The following is a 20,193-nucleotide window of genomic DNA, read 5'->3' on the forward strand; positions in this document are numbered from 1 at the left end:
CTCGGGGAAAAGGTCTTCACTCAGGTTTGCCCCAGGCTCACACACTGTGTTTGCAGGGCACTTTCCTGCCCAGGTATGAACAAAGCTTACTCATCTTACACTTCCTTGACTTACAGCAATTGGTTTTCAAACCCTGACTTGTCTGGTTTGGTTTTTTTAATCTTTGTCACACCTTTCAGTGTACAGAAAACCAGGCATGATCTCAAGCTCTCTTCCTGTATGTCAGTTGTTATTGCCCAGGCCAACAGCGTAGGGTCACGCTTCTCATCTCCGTGCCAACACCAGCATTTCCCAGCTGAAGCATGCAGGGCTGTGGGAAGGCATCAGATGCTTAAGGTGTAGAAAGAAATGAGAAGTGGTAACTTAAGGCAAAATAGCTTTTCCTGTGCTGCTGTCCATTCGTTCTTGCTGACTTAAATGGCTTCAAATCACTTGCAGCGAATTTCTCCACCAGGAGACCTCACTGCTCAGCTCTTCCCTGACAGCTGCAAAAATCTCATGTTTTATGAACACAAGTGATGCTGCCTGGGAGAATCCTGCAACACTGATACATTTGGACCCGATCAGGTAGTCAGTGTGATCAGATTTGCCTGTTGATCTCTCTTCCTGGTCTTTTGTAATGATGCAGCTTTGTGTGACAAAAGGAGTTGGAGGCTTCCTCGTCTTCCTGCTGTCGAGCTCTTGCTGCATACAGAGATTTTTAAACTTTCAGCTGCAGGCTTCATTAGTCAGTGCTCCACATAATTTAAAAAAGCCTCTCCTCTGGGTTTCCCTTGACATATTATTACTTCTGTGTGTGTGGCTTTTCTCTTAAGTCTGGTTTTTCTGCTGACTTTGGGTGGAGGAAGGGAGCAGTATCACTTTGTGTGCTTCACATATTTATCAACTAACTGTGGGTGTTCCCCTGCCCCACACTGCACTAACCTGTGTGCAACTCCCTGGCCACTTCTGCAGCTGCAGACTCCCTCATCCTGTAATATTAATTCATGATAAGGTGGAGAGAACAATAAAGAAGCAAGTTCAGAGTTTAACATTAAATGCTGGGTCTGGTAGACCCTTGGACAAGGGATAGGTTTGTCATCTTCTCCCAGATCTAAGCCTTAGGTGAGACAATACAGTTGTTGAGGCAGGACTTGGCCCTGGTTGGGTTTAGATAGTGTAACCAACTGCAGCATTCTCCATCATGCAGGGAAGCTGCTGCCTGGCTATTTAGTGATAGTGATGGATGCTTTTAGCAGTGACTGCAAATGCCTTGTCATCTTCAGGTGGCCAAACTTTTGCTTCAAAAGTGAAGTCCTATGTGTCTCCTGAAAAGTAAATATCATCTTGGATAACTGGGTAATTGCATCTGTCATGCTGAAAATTGACAACTCCTTGGAGGGAATTCAGGAAGTCTAGAAGTTGGGGGTTTTTTTTCAGCTGAAAAGGTGACTTTTGTAACCTCTTGCTCAGAGGCTCAAGGTGTTTTGCTTTATAAACTTTAAGGCAAGACATTGTATCTGCTGATGAGTTTCAGAAATGTCATCAGAGCCTCAGCAAAGCAGTGTTGAAGGTGTTGGAAGTTGGTATATTGGAGCATACCCTATGTAAAAGATGAGTGTATCCAACACTTTCCCATCAGTACTTACACCTGGAGCACTTAGTTACGCTGTATGGGCTGCCCATGTTCAAGAGACAACTCAAGAGCAACCAGCATTGAAGGGCCTGTAAATGAAAAGGCATCTTTTCAGTAACTCTTTCAAAATGATGTCTCAAAGTAAACTCCACTTAAATATCAAGGCAGTAAAATTTGGAGAGACTTACTGGAGGGGCATCATACTACTTCTATAAAGCTGGTGAGAGTGCTCCCTGTTGCTTCAGCATAAGGCTTGTGCTGCAGAGGGCTTGTTTACTCGGAAGATGCCAGCAGCAGAACACTGTAATTGAGTTACTGAAGTATCTAGAGAATGTGTTTTTATTTGTAATCCACTAATATTGCAAGGCTCAAGAGAACTTATTACTAACCTTAAAACAAGAGAGTTAAAATAGGTTATTAGATCTGAGACACGTTTCCCACAGGAATTTAATAATGGAGGGGTTGTTCTGTTTTTGCTAAATGCAAATGTAAAAATGGTAAGAATGTAAGAAATCAGGAAACATACTCACTTGTCTGATACTTCCTGCTGTGGATGCCCTGATTCAGCCTAGTCCTAAGACAAAGTACCTTAAAGTACAGCAAACCTAAGTCTCCTACCAGTTAAGTAGTAAACTTCATATGCTTCCCCTTTGGTGGCTCTTGGTGTCCCTGTGACAGCTTCAAGTCAAAGGGCAGTGGTTCATCTCTGAAATCTTAAATTGTACCCCTGAATCTACAGAAATGGGCTTTGTCTTCCAGTTTGGAACACTTCACTGTTTCAACTCTTCACTTCTTTTTTACATTTGAATTTGATGCTCATAAAAGGATGAGAAACTAGTGAGAAGCTTTTCTTTGAAGACACAGCTAAGGGCTGATACTTATAATTCCTGTCCAATTTGGTCTCATCTAATAGCCCTGTAAGGAACAAGGTGGGATGGCAGTAGGGTCTTATCTTCTGGAGTAAATTGACTCTTAAAAGTGAAGAGCACTGCTTAAATTTTCAAAAGAGCTGTAACCATGTGCTTTTTGTTAGATAATAGAAGATGACATCTTGTTCTGCCTTCAAACTGGGAGAGCAATTGAAGAGTCTGATCTTGTAGGTGTTGAATGAGCAGAGAGTGAGGACGTGGACCTTTGAGAGAGATGCTAGAGGCACAAGAGTGAGTTTGCTGTGTGGTGTGTCAGAGCTCCTTAGGGTAATGCGTTCCAGCTTTGTCTCTAAAAGCCTGACCTTATGTCTTGCTGAAATTGCTTGGCTTGGATTTTTTTTGTTTTAATTACTGTAGTCCCTGAAAGAAAGTAACAATGTGGGCTTGCTGGATCTGAAGGAAGTGGGGTGCTGGTGCAGAGAGGGGGAATTCCTACCTCTTGGTAACCAAGTGCTCCCCAGTTTGTAGATTGTTTTTTCAAGTTGGCAAAGGCTAGTGCAGAATTTATACTTCATGGAAACACTTCTGAAGCTTCAGGCAAACCCTGGAGCGTTGTAATGTTGATCTCTAATGTATTTGGAGGCTTGTGTTCCTGCCCAGGCTTCCCTAAGCTAAACAATTGCATCGATTACTGCAGTGTTTTATAACTGCCCCTTGAGTGAGCTCTTTTAATTTCAGGAGTGGAGGTGAGATGGGGAGAGGAGATGCAGGTTGGGGGGTGCATGAGTCATGTGCTTTATTGCTAGAGAAGAGACTCTGCCTTGCTGTCATCTTCAGCAGAACATGATGAAGGAGCAGAGACCTTGGCGAGTGAAATCCCGTAAGCCTTGTGAAAGAAGAGGCACGTGGAGCCTGCTGATACGTTTGCCTTGCTGACTGCTACTGAGCACACACTTAAGCACAGTCTAGCTGGCCTTGTCCTTAGCTAGTAAGCTATGCTCACTTGTGATACACTGAGGAAATGTGGGGAGAAGGGGGACGATGGGAGAGAGGATGATTAATATCTTTCCCCCTTACTCAAATCTGTCTCCTTTGTTCCGATCAGTTAGAAAGCTTGATGGACGCTGCTTTGTCTGGATTCTCAGAGATGCAGATGATGTAGCCCCCAATTCACCTTTCCTACCTCCACTTCTGCTAACATGGTGACCTTTAAGCTACTCCCATAGCTCCATGTGCATGTCTGGGCTTGTGTAACCGCTCCCATCACCTTTTACCTCCTGGGCACAGTTCTACACCGTTCCTGATGTTAATGTGCGTAGCCCCTTCCGTGGGGGTTGTAGCAACTTTTCAAAAGGCTCCAGCAAGACTGTTTTGAAGTCTGAATCCTGTTGATGCTATGGGACAGCATTACGTAGGGAGAAGACAAATTACCAGGGCTGGACTTTAGCCAGGACATAGTAGGGTGAACGCCTGACTTCTCTTTTTCCCAAACGTGCCGTTGCATCTTTAATTACAAGGTTAAGACCTCTGTTTTATGACTCATCTGAAAAAACAGCACCTCCAACATAATTGCCTGAGCATGTTGCCTAGGGGACTACTGCTCATTAGTGACTCAGAGGAACGAGTGCCACCTAATGAAATGGCACTGCCTGTTGTAGTACCCCAGCCTTGCCTTTTCATGCCTAGTGCAAGAAGTGACTGGACTAGTGTCTCCTGTAAAGTTGCAATGTCAACCCAGGCAATGCTGCAGTTAGAAGGCATTTCTAATGAAGAAAGCAGCCAGTTCTGAATTCCTCTTCTTTGGACACTATCAACACGTAGGAATAGATGTCTCCAGTTAAAAAGCAAGCAGTGCCTTATTTTGCCTGGTGAAGGATGAGCACGTTGCTTCAGGCTCCCTCAGAAGCCATAATAGAAATGAGAAATTGATATACCATCCTGGTGGGAATGTCAATTCCTTGGGTAATCTGTCTGCCTAGGCGTCTTTTGTTTGTTTCTCTGAAATACGTAAATGCAATCATTGCACAATAAGAGCCTCGTTAAAAAACTTTCCTTTGATCATCAGCGTGCTAATCAGTCTGGATGGATCTTCTCCTTCCCTTCCAGGTGGAGGGAAACAATTGACTCGTGTAATGGGTGCCCCTTGGCCACAATGACTTTGTTCCTCCAACCCATTGTTCTGGGATGAACTTGGAACATTATGTTTCTCTCTTGGACCAGACACTGAAATTACCCTTGGGTCTGTGTGGTGTGGTTCGTGTTTTGGGTTTTTTTTTCCCCTTTTAAATGGTCATCAGGGTGTCCCTCCAGGAACCTCTGCAGCCAAATATTAGAAGGTCTGAGCCACGCAGGGCTGTGACAAGTGTTAGGGCTGTGAGGTGCTGCCGTCAGTGATGTGACTTGTATCCGTCTGGTGCACAAAGGCTCCTGGTGGACTGGGATGAATTATTATGTGGAAATCATGGCACACTGTAAAAGGGGAAAAAAATGAAAAGGCACTTAACCTGTAAGCCAAATGTTATGGGGTAGAGAAAGGGTCTTTGGGAAACGGTCTCATACCTCAAACGAAAAGCAGGAAGCCTAATCTGTAGAACAATAAAGCAGGCAAAACCTCTTTCCTTGTTGGCCCAAATTCATCCCAGGCTTGCGTAGGTAATGTTTGATTAGCCTGATGAAGTGGGGAAAGACAGCAAATCTATTCCTCTTTCTGATTGCGTTTTGGCTGGGAAGAAGCACATAAAGAGGCAGTATCTAGTAGCAGCTTTCGAAGGGGCTGCTTGGGTGACTCTTTCTGAAGGCTTAAAATAAAGAGCTCTGTTAGCTCACTGTAAAATGAGGCGTGCACCTGTACAGAAAAGCTGGTGCTTCTAGCCCACACAGTCTGAACTGCTAAATGCCGTCAGCAATGAAACCAGCCAGGCTGGGCTTGGGTACCAGGCTTTGATTGCACCTGAGAGCAGGTGCTCCTATGCTGTTTGAACATCTTTTTCATGATAAATACCCAATTTGCCAGCAGTTAATTGCAGAACTGACTCAGTAACAAGTAAAGTATGTTCTATAATGAATCATGGGGGCTTGGTCCTGGTGCTGCTGTTTTTATGGGTTTACTTTTGGTCAGTGCCACTTCCCTTTTGTGGCTTCCTCATTGAGACCCTGTTGGTGCAGATGGTGCTTGCTGCAGGACTCCTCTTCAGGAAGCAGACCAAGGAAGGCTACAGTGTTCTGGCCCTTATCTCCCAGTGCCAAGCACTGTTTTGGGATATCCTAATGATTAGGAGCAGCAGAATAGGATGTGAAGTCCCCTTTTCATCTAAATTAAATTGTTTTCTTCTAAAATAAACTGGTTCTTTTTATCTGAGCATAAGATACAACCTGGACTTCATTATGGTTTGTATCTTTTCAAAGCCTTGCAGATGCTTAGCTTGTATGATTTATTTTTTTTAATGCCCTTGTTCAGCTTTGATAGGTCATAGAGATGACCAGACTTGTCCTGATCTTTAGTTTTGCTGTTTTGTGGTCCCAACCCAGCATGTCTGAGACCCACTGAACTTTTTTCAAGCAGGGAGTGTGTAGGATATTCTGGTAAATGCTAAAGTCAATAAACAAAAGGTTAAAGTTGCCAGATCCAGGAAAACCTGATGCCTGCAGTATTTTTGGGCTGGTTTTCTGCTGTAATCTGGGTTTACAGGGAGTTTAGCAGTAAAGCAAAAACACTAGCATCTTGATGACCCTTATGTTTCTTCTTTTTTCTTGTCTTCTAGAGTCTCCACCAGCAGCGATGTCAAGGAATGGATACTTCTTTGAAGAGAGTGGCAAGTATTATTTGACTACTTTGTGCACAGTATCACCCTATGGAGGGAGAGCTGCACTACAGGGTTTGCTGTGAACTTGAGACAGGTGATAGAAAATCCATTTAGCTTAAGCAGCATGCAAAGAGAGTCTTGCCTGGTGGTTGTGTAATCTTGTATTGGAAGCAGACTCCACACTTACATCCTGTAGATGTTGTAGATATCCAAAGCAGTAAATCATCTTCATGTTGTCATCAGTGAGTATTCTGGGTGGTTCCTGGTTTTTCAAGTTCTCTCATGAAGTTTTCCTGTAATACAGGCTGACAGGTGTATTTGCTTGTGTCTTTCTGGAGTGGAGATCGTGTGTAGGTGTCAGATCCCTTTTGTGACATCCTGCCAAGAGCATCAGGCAACTGTTGGATGCCTCCAGTAAATGTGTCTTTCAGTGCAAAGTGCTCTCTAAGACTCTCTTTGAAGCAAGATTAAGTTGTGGCTTTTGGAATCTTGTCTGCCTCTACAGAAGTGTCTGAGCTCTTGGAAATATTGTAGTGGCCCAAGTACTGTACAACCAAATGTCAAGTGCAGTGAAGTCCCAACTCCTCTACTGGTTTTGGAGGGGGGGGGGGGGAAAACAAACACGTGTGGGGATGATTAAGGAGAAGTCTTGAGAGTTCAGCTCAAGCTTAGCCTCCTCAGGATGTAGTCTGTAAGGGCCTGGGGCTTCTTGCCCTTGAGAAGATGCAGTGCTTGGAGTACTACATCTGTGGACTCACAAATGATGAGAGCAGAAGACCAAAATGCTCCTGTTATTTAAGTCTGTAGATGCTTAGTTAAGCTTTGTAACAGCTATATCTTGTTCCAGGGGGCCAAGTCTTAGGTTAACATCTGGGAAGGGGAAGCTGAATGTCTGCCAGATGTCAGCTGCAGTAGATTCAGCACTGCTATTGACAGCATTTCCTTTGGCACTGTCTCGCTTGCCTTCTCTGAAAGCTTTATATGGAGCCAATTTCTAGGAGTGAAAGGATGAAACTGGAAGCATGTACTCTCATCTCAAGTAAGAGGTCTTTTCTGAAAGCTGGACTGCATTGTGAAAGGACAGAAATACTATCCTGGGCTTCAGAGAGGTTTTTTTTCTTTTGTATTTGCAGGTTTTTCCAAGGTTATGTGGGACATGAGGTCTGGGTAGCCCTGTTCCTACCTGACCTGGCTTGCTGGTGGGCGCTTTGGGATGTCGTTGGTGCTTTCTTGAGGATAGGGAATGTAAAAGAATGGTTCAGGTTGGGACCCAGAGAGATGACTACACAGCTCTCAGAATCTGTAGGCTTAAAGACTTCATGAGAAATGCTGCTGTTTGATTTGCAGGAAGGACAAAGGTGTCTGTTTTCTGGAGCCACCTACTTCATCCCAAGCCTTCCTGCCACATGGAACACAAGCACAGCTGTCTGTCCTAGTATGTGTAAAGGCTCTACATGCCCTCTTCCAGGACTTGTCTTCCTTGAGCTGTCCAGACAAACCCCAACCAGATCTCTGGATGTTAGTTCTCAGTACACTTGTGGCATTCCCAGTGCAAGGCTCTCCTGTGAGATAGGCAACTTTGTGCCATGGCAGTGAGCATTTATTTCCACCCATTTGCGTCATTGCTCAGCTTCCTCCTTTGTCTTAAGGAGACAGAGCCTTAGAGCTACCATTAAGGACTTCATGAAACTGTGTGCTGCTCTCCTGTTATGCCTCTGCATGGTTTGGGGGAAGAAGGGAAGGTTGCTTGCAAGTTCCTCTTCAGCCTGCATGCAGTACTGAATGCTGTAATAATTGTGATTTGAAAATACAGTGGATTTCTTGGTTATTTCACACTCCAACCCACTGTCATTCTTATTCCTCATTACCAGCTGACCTTTTTTAAAAGTTCAGTTGCTGTTGAGTGATGAGTCATCTTCTGCCTGATTTAACTGAGGGCTTGTGCATTTCTGCACAGACTGTTACGGGCACCACATCTCAGGGGCTCACATCCTTCTGCAAGGCAGTGCTTTGGCTCTCTCTGTACACAAGTTCCATACACTCAGGCCCTTGAAGACTGACCCAAAAACGTAATCAGGGCTAGAGGAAACCACAGCAGAAGAAGTTACCTTCTCACAGAGTTTCGAAACGGCTTGTTTTGAAATTCAGCTCTGTAATTATTAAGCTGTTTTTGGCACCACTTGTTTAGAGCTGCCAGTTTGTTATGAAGACCAAGAGATGCTCTTGACACACCTCTACAAGAAAAAAGCCAAACCACTAAGCTGTGTGTTTGGGAGGTGGGGGGGAAGAAAGAAAACCCACCCCTCTTCCTTTGATTGCCTTAGCACTTTTCCCTTCTCTCAGTAGAGAAACATCTCTTGAGTCTGTTGCTCTTTTTTCCTTATCTCCTCCTGAGATCTTGCATATACATATGGTTTTCTGTATCCTTAGTAATTAGGATGTTTTTGTTTCTGACTGTATCTGAGACTGTTCAGAGACACTGTCTGCCTTTGCCAGCTCTTTTTTTCCTTACCTTTGTTGTGCTCTCTATAGCAGCTGCATCAGCGTTAAAACTTCAAGAGTTGAGGCTTCAGTTTTAGTTTAAATTGCTGTAGTGAGGGTAACCTCAGCTGTAGCACCAAAGGAGAGCTTTGTAAGAACCTCCTGGATATTTACTGTTCATCAAAACTTACTGAAGTATTTAATAATCTGTAGCTCTGTTAATTACAGAGGAGCCAAGGAAGGCCCAGGAAGGATTTTCTAGTGAATGGATGCTAATAAATGACTATTCTGGAAGCTCAGAGGGTTTTTATGGTCCAAACCATGAACCAACCTATTAGAAACCTTCTTAACTGGCTGAAAATCTGAAAGTTAATCAAAGAAGTCCATGTCTTAGTTAAAATTTCTGGTTTTCAGCTTGTTCTGTTTTTCCCCTGCTGCTGGAAGAACTTGACTGAGAGCTGCTTTTGTGGCCTTTAGGGCACTGCAGAAGGTAAATGCAATGAAATATGACTGGCATGAAGGAAGGGATGGAGGAACCACAACCTGCTTAGTAGCTGGCTCTGTAGAATCAAAATTAAGAGGGGAAAACAGGGAAATAAGTTTCTGTTTGCCCTGTTTGAAGTCTCTGGTGGAGAGTGGCGGGGTGGCAAGTGTGATGGCAGCTGTTGGCCACGTCCTGTTCTCAACCCATGTATATTGTCAGATTTAGTAGTTGTCCTTTGTATCTTGCTAATAAAAATCTGATTTTACTGTTGAGTGGGACAAGGAAATGAAGAAAAGCTGTTGTGGCCCAGTGATACTTGGTATCCCCCCTCCTCACCCTGTGAGCAGGCTGTGTGGTTAAGTTTCTTCAATCTTTACCAAGGTTGTTTTGTCAAATTGTTTTTCCTCCAGGCAAATTTAAGTAACTAATGAGATGATTGTGTAGCCTCAGTCCAAACCTGAAGGTAATTAGAGTCCTGATGAAAGGTAGCTTGGCAATCAGTGTTCAGAGTAACTACTCATACAACCCCAAATTTCCTTGGCTGTCAGCCTCCTGCACCCTCCTTGGTAGGGGTGGTGGGCGAGTATCCACTGCTTGCTACAAGTGGCTTAGCTTTACAGGCATTGGTGTTAGCTGAAGGTGATTAAATTCTGCCAGTGTATGATGAGCTTTTTAATTGACCCAAGAACTTTCCCTGCTAAGACACAAAACTGAAGGCATTTCAGTTCCCCTTGCAAAGTCCGAAGGAAGGAGTCCCAGTATCGTGCTGGGGATATTTGAATTGTTGCACTGTTTTAAAGCTGGCTCAGTAGATATTGCAGCATAAATTTTTGTCTTCCAGAGCAAATCCCTCACTACTTGGTCTCCTCTGACTTATTAATTGGTTTTGCTGGCACAATAAATTGTAGTTGTGTTGAAGGGCCTCAAGGCCTCAGTCTAGCTTGGGATATTTGGATATATTTTATCTGCTTGTTTTTGTTTTTCAGTTTGCAGTTCAGTTTGGTATGTGTACTGTGGGTTTTCTCTCTCTCTCTTTTTTTTTCAGATTTGTCTTTATCTGTCTTGGAATTGTTTGCCTAACCAGGAGATTAATCTAAATGTCTTTGTGAAACAAATTGTTTCGCAATGGGTTTCCCCTGATGAGATGCTGAGTTTACCAGCAGGAGATGCACTATTGCTACCTATGGAGAGCTGGAGGGGGTAGCTTGCAGGTCCCTTCACCTATTTTTTTTCTATTTCTGAGAACTGTCTGTCAGGAAGCCTATGGTAAAATGAACACTTCTGATTTCTGTGGGTTCTGGTGCAGAGCTGCAACTCCACGTGCTGCTGTGTTTTGTAAAAACAAAATAAAAACAAAACCCCACTGAATTACTTGGATTATTCACAACACTTCCTAGAAATCTGGCTGCAAAATACAATACTGGAATTAATTCAAAAGTGCCTGGGTGTATTTTGGGTTTTTTGTACCAGATCAGTTCTCTCAGTTCTGTTATGAATTATTACTGAAGTGGTGGGGGAAACTTTGTTCCCATCTGGCTTTTCACAATGGAAGACTGACTTGAAGTAGTGCTGGAAAACATGTGATGTTATGGCAAACCAGCAGTGGAGGGATCTGTTATTTAAAGGATGCAGGTCTGGTCTTGGTGATCTACTTCCTAGCCACTTTCCACCTCTGAGGGGGATTTGTGTGGTTTTTGTTTGTTTTGGGTTTGATTTTTTGTTTATTTGTTTTCGTAAGAGGAGGCTGTGGTTTAATCTGTGGTCTTGAAGCACTCTAAAAGCTTAGGTAGTGGATTGATATCTCCATAGAAGTCAGTCATGAATCCTAAAGGCTGAAAACCCATATCTGATGAGCTCCCAGTAACTGCTCAAGAGCCAAGAAGCAGCATCCAATACTTACACAGGTCTTCTGCCCATTAAACTGCCCATGGAGGGGTTGGGGTTAGAGGATGCTTCTCTAAATCACATCTAGATGACTAAGAGAAGTTACTAGTCTACCTGTGCCAACTCATTGTATTTGGCTTAATAAAGAATGTCTTCTAACCAGAAGCACAGAAGTTAAGTTCTGGACCCCTCCTGCCAATTAATTGTCAGCAGCAAACCCTCAGCAGTCCAACACCACAGTCTGTGTGTACAAGCCCTGCCCCTCCCAGTTGTCTTCTCCTGGGCTGGCAGAAACCATGTCCATGTGGCTGCCCGCTGCAGGATGGATAAATCTTCTTAGGATGAAAGTAGTGAGCATTGCCAGAGAATCTCTGGGCTGTAAAAAAAAAAAAAAAAACACCCTGAAAATTCTAGTAAGCATCCAGCTGTATGCAGAACTACTTTATTTAATCAGTGTGGCTTAAATTTTTAATTTTGTGGGAGACAGCTTTGCAAGATGTGACTTGATAGCAGCCTTTGGAGGGTATTGCTCTGTGGTTACAGCACTGCAATTGTTCCTGTCTGTGAAATGGAGTAATTAGGAAGGAAGGAATTTTTTTTGTGACTATTGCTTTTCAGACTCTTCTGATTCAAAACTGAGTAATTCCCAATTTTGAAGTTGAGCATCTGAAGGGAGATGTGATATTTAGACAAATATTTACCTAAAATATGCTATTCTATAAATAGAGTTTTTCTCTTTTCCTCTGAAAAAGGAGAGATGTTTCAGTCAGTAGGTAAATTGTGCTGAAGTCGGGATATAAAATGTGACAGAGGTTAGGCTGTGGGAGTAGGGTGCTGCTTAACCCCCTCTTCTCCAATCTGCACAGTATTCTAGAACTAATAATGCTTGTTCAAAGTTGTTCTTCATCTCCTGAACCCTTCAATTGCCTTATCCCTGCCACTGTTAACTAACTGTAAGGTTATCTAACCTTTGGAGGCAACATGAGTCCATGTTGTTGTGCAGAGTGTTAAAGGTCATAATGGAGGTGGAAACTCTGTTACTGAGTTTCTTTTTGCACCCATTGTTGGGGATTTGGGGATTTTCTGAGTGATGCAGTGAATCTGCAAGCCTGCAATACTCAGGGATCAAAGCAAGCCCTCTGATAGCTTAAAGCTCAGGCTGATCACTTAAGCTCAAGTTAATTAAAGCTTCATGCCTTTCTTAAAAATTAGTGTCTATTGTTGGAGTGAGCTGAAAATCCACAAGTGGAAAAAGTCAAATTACTTCAACTTAATATCAGTATCTCAACTAATTTTTAGTTAGATACAGGGCTTAATTTTCTCTTGAGTTCCATAACACTACATTATAGCTGAGCAGTAGCATGCTCAAAGAACCAGACTTGATTTTAAGGTTAATGCCCACTTACCTTTAAAAGCTATTGAATATATATTATTATTGCTTCTGTTTTCCTTCTGTACTTGACTTGTAATTCTTTGGAGAAAGTAAATTAGCTCTTGGGCTCTTCCAAAACAAGAACTTACCAACTCCTGTGCTCGAGTGTGACCTGCAGCAGAGGTGGCTGTTTGTGTGAGGTTTATGGCTTCAAACACTAAGATTGGGCCCAACCACTGGATTCCAATTTGATAAGGATCAGGATCAGTGAAAAAATATTTAAAGCAGTGATGTTGGAAGAAAGCCTTTGCTTTTCTCAGGCTACTGAGTCTCTCAGGAGCACCTGTAGTTGCTCCTGTGTTCTGGTGAGGTGACCAAGTGCTGTTTTACAAAGCCAGGAGAAAGGACCATTCTGCAATTTTGCAGCATTCTGGGCCTGAAAACTCATTGGAGAAATCTCAGGAGACTTTTGAGCATGGCTGGTAGTGTTGAGTTGCCAATCATATGATCTTAAAAAACCACTTTTTAATGTAACTTCAGCTTTCTGGCTCTTCAAAGAGATTTTCATGGGAGAGGGCAACTACTGATTCTGAAGAGCAGATGTCACCCTATGATTCTGGAGGCTTAGATTTGGCTGAGGCAGCAGGCATTGCTGTGCAAACAGGTGCAATCAATGGCAACACTTTTCCAGACTTGTAGTGTAGACTCACTTGGAAGCTGAGGGGGAAATCAGTGCTTTCCAGAAAACTGCTTTGAGTATTCAGAGTGTTAATGTAGCATATGTGGTCCTTCAGAAATAAAGCCAGTGATTTTTGCAGAGACTTGGCAGAAGTTGATAACTCCTGACAAGTTTTGATCTTAGCTTTCCTATTTTACCCTGTGAATCTAGCTAAGTGTGTATGCACCTTATCTCATCCATGTAAACTTCTTCCTGAAGCAGTAGCAGCAATGCATCTGCCTAAACCAAGAAATCTGGGCACAGTGTGTGCAACATCTGGGTAATGATGAAAGGAGAAGGGCCTGATCTCCCCCAAAAGATCTTTCTTAGATGTTCTGTGGGGCTTGCTGTGCTAAACTGAGCCTGCAGCAAAGTGTGGGTAGATGCATTTGCACTCCTAACCTCCTGGCTGGTGTGCATCCTTGCAGATGTTGATCAAAATACCATGATTGGCTTCGTCTCCTTAGAGATGCACCGAGAGGTTATGCTGGGGCTGTCTGGCATAAGTCTCAACCTGGCATTTGAGGTGATGTCATTAGTAATATAGCTGTTTTTCTCCCAGGAAATTGAGTTTGATGATTAAGACTTTGGCTTTCTTGGAGAAGACTGCAGCCCCTGGGCTGCAAGTGCTGCTCCCACAGAGCAATTGAGCTTTTCTAGGGAATGTATGTGATTTGGCTGAAGTTGTGCTTCCTGCTAACTACTACTCTGATTTTTATTACCCTGAGCACAGCTGCCAGGTGCCACTGAGGCAGTGGAGGGAGAGGTGATGCCACCTCCAATTGCTGCAGCTCAACTCACTGCTCTTCCCGGCAGAGCCCATGGCTATTAAAACTCAGCTCAAAAGCGAAATAGCTGCAGGGCAAGCAGCTTGTCAGAGTTGAGAGGGTTGATAGTGGAAGAACAGGGAAGATGAAGTGGATCTGAGGTGATGAGAGTAAGGAGAGAAGGCTGAGGATAGGTATTGAGATGTTGGAGCAAAGCAGGCCTGGACCAGGCATGAATCACAGGGGAAGGGATGATGTTTTAGAGGGGAGTGACTAGAGAAATTGGTGGGCCTTTCTTTGTTTTGCTTGCTTTCTTCCCAGAACCTGAATAAAATGGGGGGATAGCTTATTTTCACAATGCAAAGGATGACCTGAGGTACAGGAAGACATAGGGTCAAGGCATCTCCTACTTTACAGCTTTTTGGGCTGAGGACTTCATTTTGTTCTTGCAGCACTGAAGGATGGTGCTGCTGTCCTTGGCCTCATCTGCTTTTCATGCTTTTCCATTTCTTTTTTGTTATGAGTCCTGCAGGGTGGAGTGGGGTCATTCTGACCACAAAAGGTGATCTCCAAGGTACCGGAGGGATGCACTGATCTCCTGACTCTAGCCACCTACTCAGCAAAATCTCTTGTCTCTAGTACTTTCAGACCATATTTCAGGCTGCAGTGGTACTTCCTGTGCTGTGCTCAGAGGTCTGACTCACCCTGTCATGGTGCTTTAGCAAATGCTGCCTTTGTATGAAGGTGGCAGTCGGCAGTGACAGGAATGGAGCATCATTTTGGATGTCTTAAACTTTTCCCCAGTCAGTTTGAGGCAGTAGGCAAAGGTATTTAACACCCTTCCACCACCTTCAAGCAACTGCTCGTAGCACAGGCTATAAAGTGTTACTGAGTCTGTGCTTCCATATGGAAACCTGATTGATATTTACACAAATTGTGCAATGACCATATCAGATCCTGCTCTGAATTTCTGCAGAACACCAATCAAACTTTCAGAGGAGCTGAACAGCTGTCGCTTGTGGCATCTGCTGCCCTTCAAGTGGCAGGAGTGGCACTTGGCGATCATCAAGTGATAGAGGAAGAACAGCTGCCAGGGCTGGAGGCACCTATTGAGCCATGCTCAGAAGTCAGGGAAGGTGCATCTGCCATGCACACACATCTCATCATCTCACCTCGAGGTGACCCTGCCTTTGACAAGCGTTAAGCTGCTTGTGCTTTAAAATGCCTGGCAGACTAATAGACTGTAGGATTCAAAACAGGAGTGGCTTGAAACCTTGAGGTGGTTTAGTGACAAAGCAGACACCTGCCTGGGAGTGCAGTTCCTGTACAGCCCAGGTTTGGGATTATTTGCAAGCTTGAGTGTTTTGTCCGTCCCTTGCCCAAGGGACACGGGACTCGGCTGCCTTTTGTTCTGCTCTTTCCTCCCCTAAAGAGGGAGGAACAGAGGATGCTTCCCTTGCCAGAGTCCTTGCTGACCTCTGTCCAACCCTCTGATCTTACTCCACCCTTGCCCTTCTTCCAGCTCTTGTCTTGCTTCTCCCTGTCTCCAGCCCTCTCTGCTTTCAGGGCCCACAACTGCTGTGCTCTTATCAAGCCAGTTTCAGTGGGCTTTGGATGGGAACAAATAGTCTTTCCTGCCTGGCATTTACCCATTTACTCCTCTGTTCTAAGTCCCTTAGGATAGTGGTGAAAAACACAACTGTATTCTCTGAGCTGCCTGCTCAAACCATCTTGCCCCCTGTGCCTCCCACCTGACCTCCTGAGTGGACAGGATAGAGAAGAGCAAACTTGTTGTGACAGCTTCCCTGGGGCTGCAGTCCTGGATATGGCTGAGATGGAAAAGCTAGGATCGTGGGTTTGAACCAATGTCAGGCTGATTTTTGCTTTGCAGGGCTGCTGAAGCTCTCCTGGCACCAGGAGGTCTGTCAGCATTGGTGGGCCCTCTGCTGTGCTGAGGGAAGGTTATGATCTCCATCATGTATTTCTGAGGAACCAAGCACCAGGTTTGCCACGTTGTTTGGGATTGAGATGATTGTGTGGGGCTTTGTAGTACTTCTGATGTCAGCACCATCCTGTCTGGCTGTTGTCCTCCCTCCAGGACATGGGCTGCCTTGCAGTACTGGCATATCTAGATGTCAGGATGTTCCGTACCTGCTGGTGCTCAGAGTGCTGTGATACTTCAGGTATTACGTTCAGGTGTTTCCAAGTCTTTCCTCATCTCACTTCCTTCTGTCTCTCTCTGGACAAGTTTCCATCATGCAGGTATGGAAACAGCCACCTAAGCTCTGCTAGCAGCAGAAGACAGCACTCTTAGTGCATTTTGATGGTGTCTGGCAGACTGGATGGGGACAGCAGCAACTTGGATGTGTTTTGAAGCCCTCAGACCAGTTCTCAATTTATTTCCTAATTATTCTTGTCGAGTGGGTGGAAGAAGGAGGCAGAAATTGGGAGGTGGGTTAAACAGAGTTCTTCAGGTTTCCTATGCTTCAGACAAGCAGCTCAGAAGTCACCTGAAGGCTTGAAGCCCCTGAAGCCCTCCTGGGGAGATGCTGTGCATCGATTGGCACGTCACCCATGACAGGGAATATTGCAGTCCTTGTCCGGTGTTGTTGAGTTCCTGTTTGTGGCTGTCCTGCTCAGGGCTTGTGTTTTGTGGTGCCAAGCTGCTGGTTCAAGATGCTTCAGACAGAGTGTGCTGCTCTCAGCTGCTGCTGCATCTATGTTTGCTTATATGAGGCTTTAAAAAAAGCTATCAATATTTCAGTTTCCATTCAAGCCTCTGCCTTGAAGCTCACCCATTTCATTTTGCTGTAGTGCCTAGAGCAAGCTAATGAAATATGTCCCTCCTGCTTCAAATTAGGTGTAAAAGACTTGTCAGAAGATGGGTAGAAGCTGCTGAATAATCCTCGTAATGTAAAAATTGACATTCTATAATGTCCCTAATTCTCCTAATTAAACATGATACACGAGCATGCCACAGGAGTCCTCCAGCTGCTTGGTAATAAAATGTTGCAGTGATCCAGCTTGCAGTTGAATAAGGCTAGGTTAAACTCTAATTAGAAGTGTTGCGAAAGGCTAAGGAGTTGTCCGCTGTAATTAAGGAACTTGTCTCGCCTTCTTGGTGCTGCCGCCTCCTGTGACCTGCTCCTCTGCCCCATGGGGAGCTGCAGGTCGGTCTGTGGGTATCAGGTGTCTCCTTGGAAACATCTTTTTTTTTTTTTCTTCCTCAGTTTCAAGTTGCTGAACTGCAAGCAAAAGGCTGTGCTGGTGACTTGAGCTGATGAATGCATTGTGGTTAGGGTGGGCTGTGGAGCAGCTCTTGCTTTTTGGGTGGCTTTTTGGTGCTTTTATGGTTTTCAGCCTGAGTTTTCCTCCTGGTTTGGTTTTTATTTTGAGAGGAGCAAGGCCCTGCCGTTTGCCTCGTGTGCCATTGACTCAGCAGGCTGGTGTGGCCAGGCTCCAGAGCAGCCTGTCGGATGTAAGCCTGAGGCCAACCTAAAACGTGCTGGGGCTGATTGCTTACAATTTTTCAGCTGTCACCAAGAAAGGGCGTAAAAGAAGCCTCTCACAAGGCCCCAGGCACTGCCGAGGCCTCACTGCAGCCCCGACAACCATGATCAGTGGGTATACCGATGCCATGGCAACTCTGGGCCCCGGCATGGCCCACAGCCCTGATAACAGCTCTCCCCACGTTTTTCACAGGGTACCTCAAGTGTGACACAGATGATGGCTGTGAGGCCAAGGAGGAGACGGCGGGTGAGGAGCTCTTCGACGCGGTGAACTCCTCCATTGTGTCGGGGGACAGCATCCGCTTCTTCGTCAACGTCAACCTGGAGGTGCCGCCGAATGCTACTGGTGAGTGCTGCCCCCAAAGCAGGGTTGCTCCCCCTGTGAAGTTTTGGAGCAGTTTGTTTCCTCTTTCTTTTTTTTTATAGCCTAATAGAGAATCTGGCAGGTGACTGTGGGTGATTTAGGAGCCCTTTCCCGTTTCAAAACAAGGCCTCAAGCTGGGCAGGGCCCTTACCGTTGCTCCTGCTGCTGTGGCCAGATCACTGGATGAGAGCTGTTTCTAGTTAAAAACATCAGGATTTTTGATGTTTGTGGTTCCTGTAGATAACTTGAAGGTGGCTTTAGAGCTTCCTGAGGGTTTTTTGAGCTTTTTTATCACACTTTAATTGAAATGCCGGAGCTGAGTCGGAGCTGTGAATCACCTCAGGTCAGCCGCTGTTCTCTGCAGCAACCAGTCAGTGAAGACAAAAGTATAGAGGCATTTTTGGGGTTGGATACTTGCTTTTTGGGTTTAATCGTCCAGGCTAGAAGCAGGCAATAGCCATGCCTATTCTGTTGAGGCAGATAGCAAAAATGAGGAGAAAACCGGGCTGTACAACACCTCCGATGGAGGTAAGGCCCCCACAATACTCAGCTATGTCTATAGCACAGGGCAGTGCTTGTGTATGACATGCTGTCTGTCCAAAACTGTGCTCCTTGTGTACTCTGCCACACCAGCATCCTTTAGAAACTTTGACCAATGTGGGGAGCGAAGTGCAGGGGACTTTCGAACAGCCTAGTTAACACAAATTGTGAATATACCTAAAACGCTTGCTATCCAAGGATGAAATTCCTCTGATTCCTCTAGAGGTTTCTTTTGCCTCTGACACACAGTTTTATCATTTGGGATGTGACTTACAGGAGATGTTAAAGGACAAGGGCTGGCAAAACCTGACTTCAGTGGTATGTGCCTAGGAAAATGTAATCTCTGGGACACAGCAGCAGCCAGGGTTTCATCTTGGCAGCTGGAGGCAGCTTGGAGCCAGCCTGTGTAGGCACTGACTATTTTGGAGATTAAAACAAGGGCTCTGGGTTATACTTGGCATCACAGTGTTGGAGAGTTCTTTAAATTTGCTCAAAGTTATTTTTAGATTACAAGTAAATACCAATTGATTATAGTGAGCAGTTACTGGAGACAGTGATGCGGAAGAGGCATGGGCCAGACCTCTGACTATCTCAAAGTCTACCTTTTGAATTGGAGCAGTGACTTTTAAGTAGAGAGTAATATCTTGCAATTTTCAAGCCTGCAATTTTATAAATGCCACCTTAATTGAAAGATTTAAGGGGAACTGGTCTCTGCTATGACAAGTCTGGGCTTAATGCCGTGGGGTGCATTGTTTGGGGATGAGGAATGCAAGTGCTGTGGATTCTTCTGAGTCTGAAGAAGCTGATTTTCCTTGTGTGTCCTCTTGGGCTTTTTTTATAAGTGTTTTCCCTTCCATTCAAAACAGGACCAAAAAAAAAAAAAGACTTCCTTATTTCCCTCAAGCACTGATGTTTGAACGATTATATTAGTTGCATCCTTTTTCTTCAGCTGAGATGCTTAGGATTTTTAAGGAAAAATGGACTTCTGATATACTGGAGTGTCCTTTCATATGCAAGGATGGAGGTTTCAGGCAGACCTAAAGCCCAGACTTTCAATAAGGCCTGGTGTGAAGTGAGATTTACTTATTTTTTTGCTTCCCATGTCAGCATCAAAGTTGTCCAGGTAGCCAAAATCCAGGTTCTTGTCTTTGAGAATCAGATGTAGGATTACTCAGACACCAGGTTTTGAGCCTTCTGGGCTGTCAGGTCTTTCTCAGAGGTGATTCTACTGAAGCATCTTCCAGAGTTGATTTTCTACACACTAAGTCAGTCTCTGGCTGCAGAGGGCATAGCTGATCCTCCTGGAGAGCTGACTTCTTAGGTGGCTGAGTGAACCCTTTAAGGTTTTCTGCTAATGAAAGTAGCCTGAACTGCTGGAAGAAAACCCCCTAACTGTTCATGAGCTCACTCAGCTCTTTTATCCAGAAATGAGGTTTAACTCCTCCTCACTTGAGGTGTATCTGGGAACATTGCTGCTTGCTTAACTCTGTAAGAGAACCCTTTTCAGAAATGCCCATGTGTCACTCCTCCTCTATATTCAGGTTTTGTGTTCCTAGAACAAAACTGTGGAGCTGAGCATTTGCAGTGTTTGTCTCCAGCAAGAGAAACTGGAAAGAAAGCTGAAGGAGGGGAGGGGTGAGGGGAAGGCAGGCTTTATTCAGAAAATGCAAGATTCACCCCAAAGTCTAATTTCCACCCCCCCAAAGGGATCCTACAGGATCCTACAAGATCCTCTGCTCTTTGTCACATTGGAAGAGCAAGCATGGACATGACATCTTTCCATCCCT

At 44.6% G+C, this 20,193-nt stretch overlaps 1 protein-coding gene across 1 annotated transcript in view; it reads left to right on the forward strand.

Moving 5' to 3' along the window:
* Window positions 1–20,193, forward strand: part of SLC4A11 (solute carrier family 4 member 11) — a gene marked incomplete at its 5' end in the record, with an annotated part of 88,108 nt that overhangs the window by 6,657 nt on the left and 61,258 nt on the right. Inside the window, 2 exons of the mRNA XM_084264061.1 lie at window positions 6,246–6,293; window positions 17,675–17,848. Coding sequence (XP_084120187.1) covers window positions 6,246–6,293; window positions 17,675–17,848 — 222 coding nt within the window. The remainder of the gene's footprint in view (window positions 1–6,245; window positions 6,294–17,674; window positions 17,849–20,193) is intronic.

The sequence above is a fragment of the Gallinula chloropus genome (genome assembly GCF_964237585.1).
Source record: "Gallinula chloropus genome assembly, chromosome: 4".
Taxonomy (NCBI): Eukaryota; Metazoa; Chordata; class Aves; order Gruiformes; family Rallidae; genus Gallinula; species Gallinula chloropus.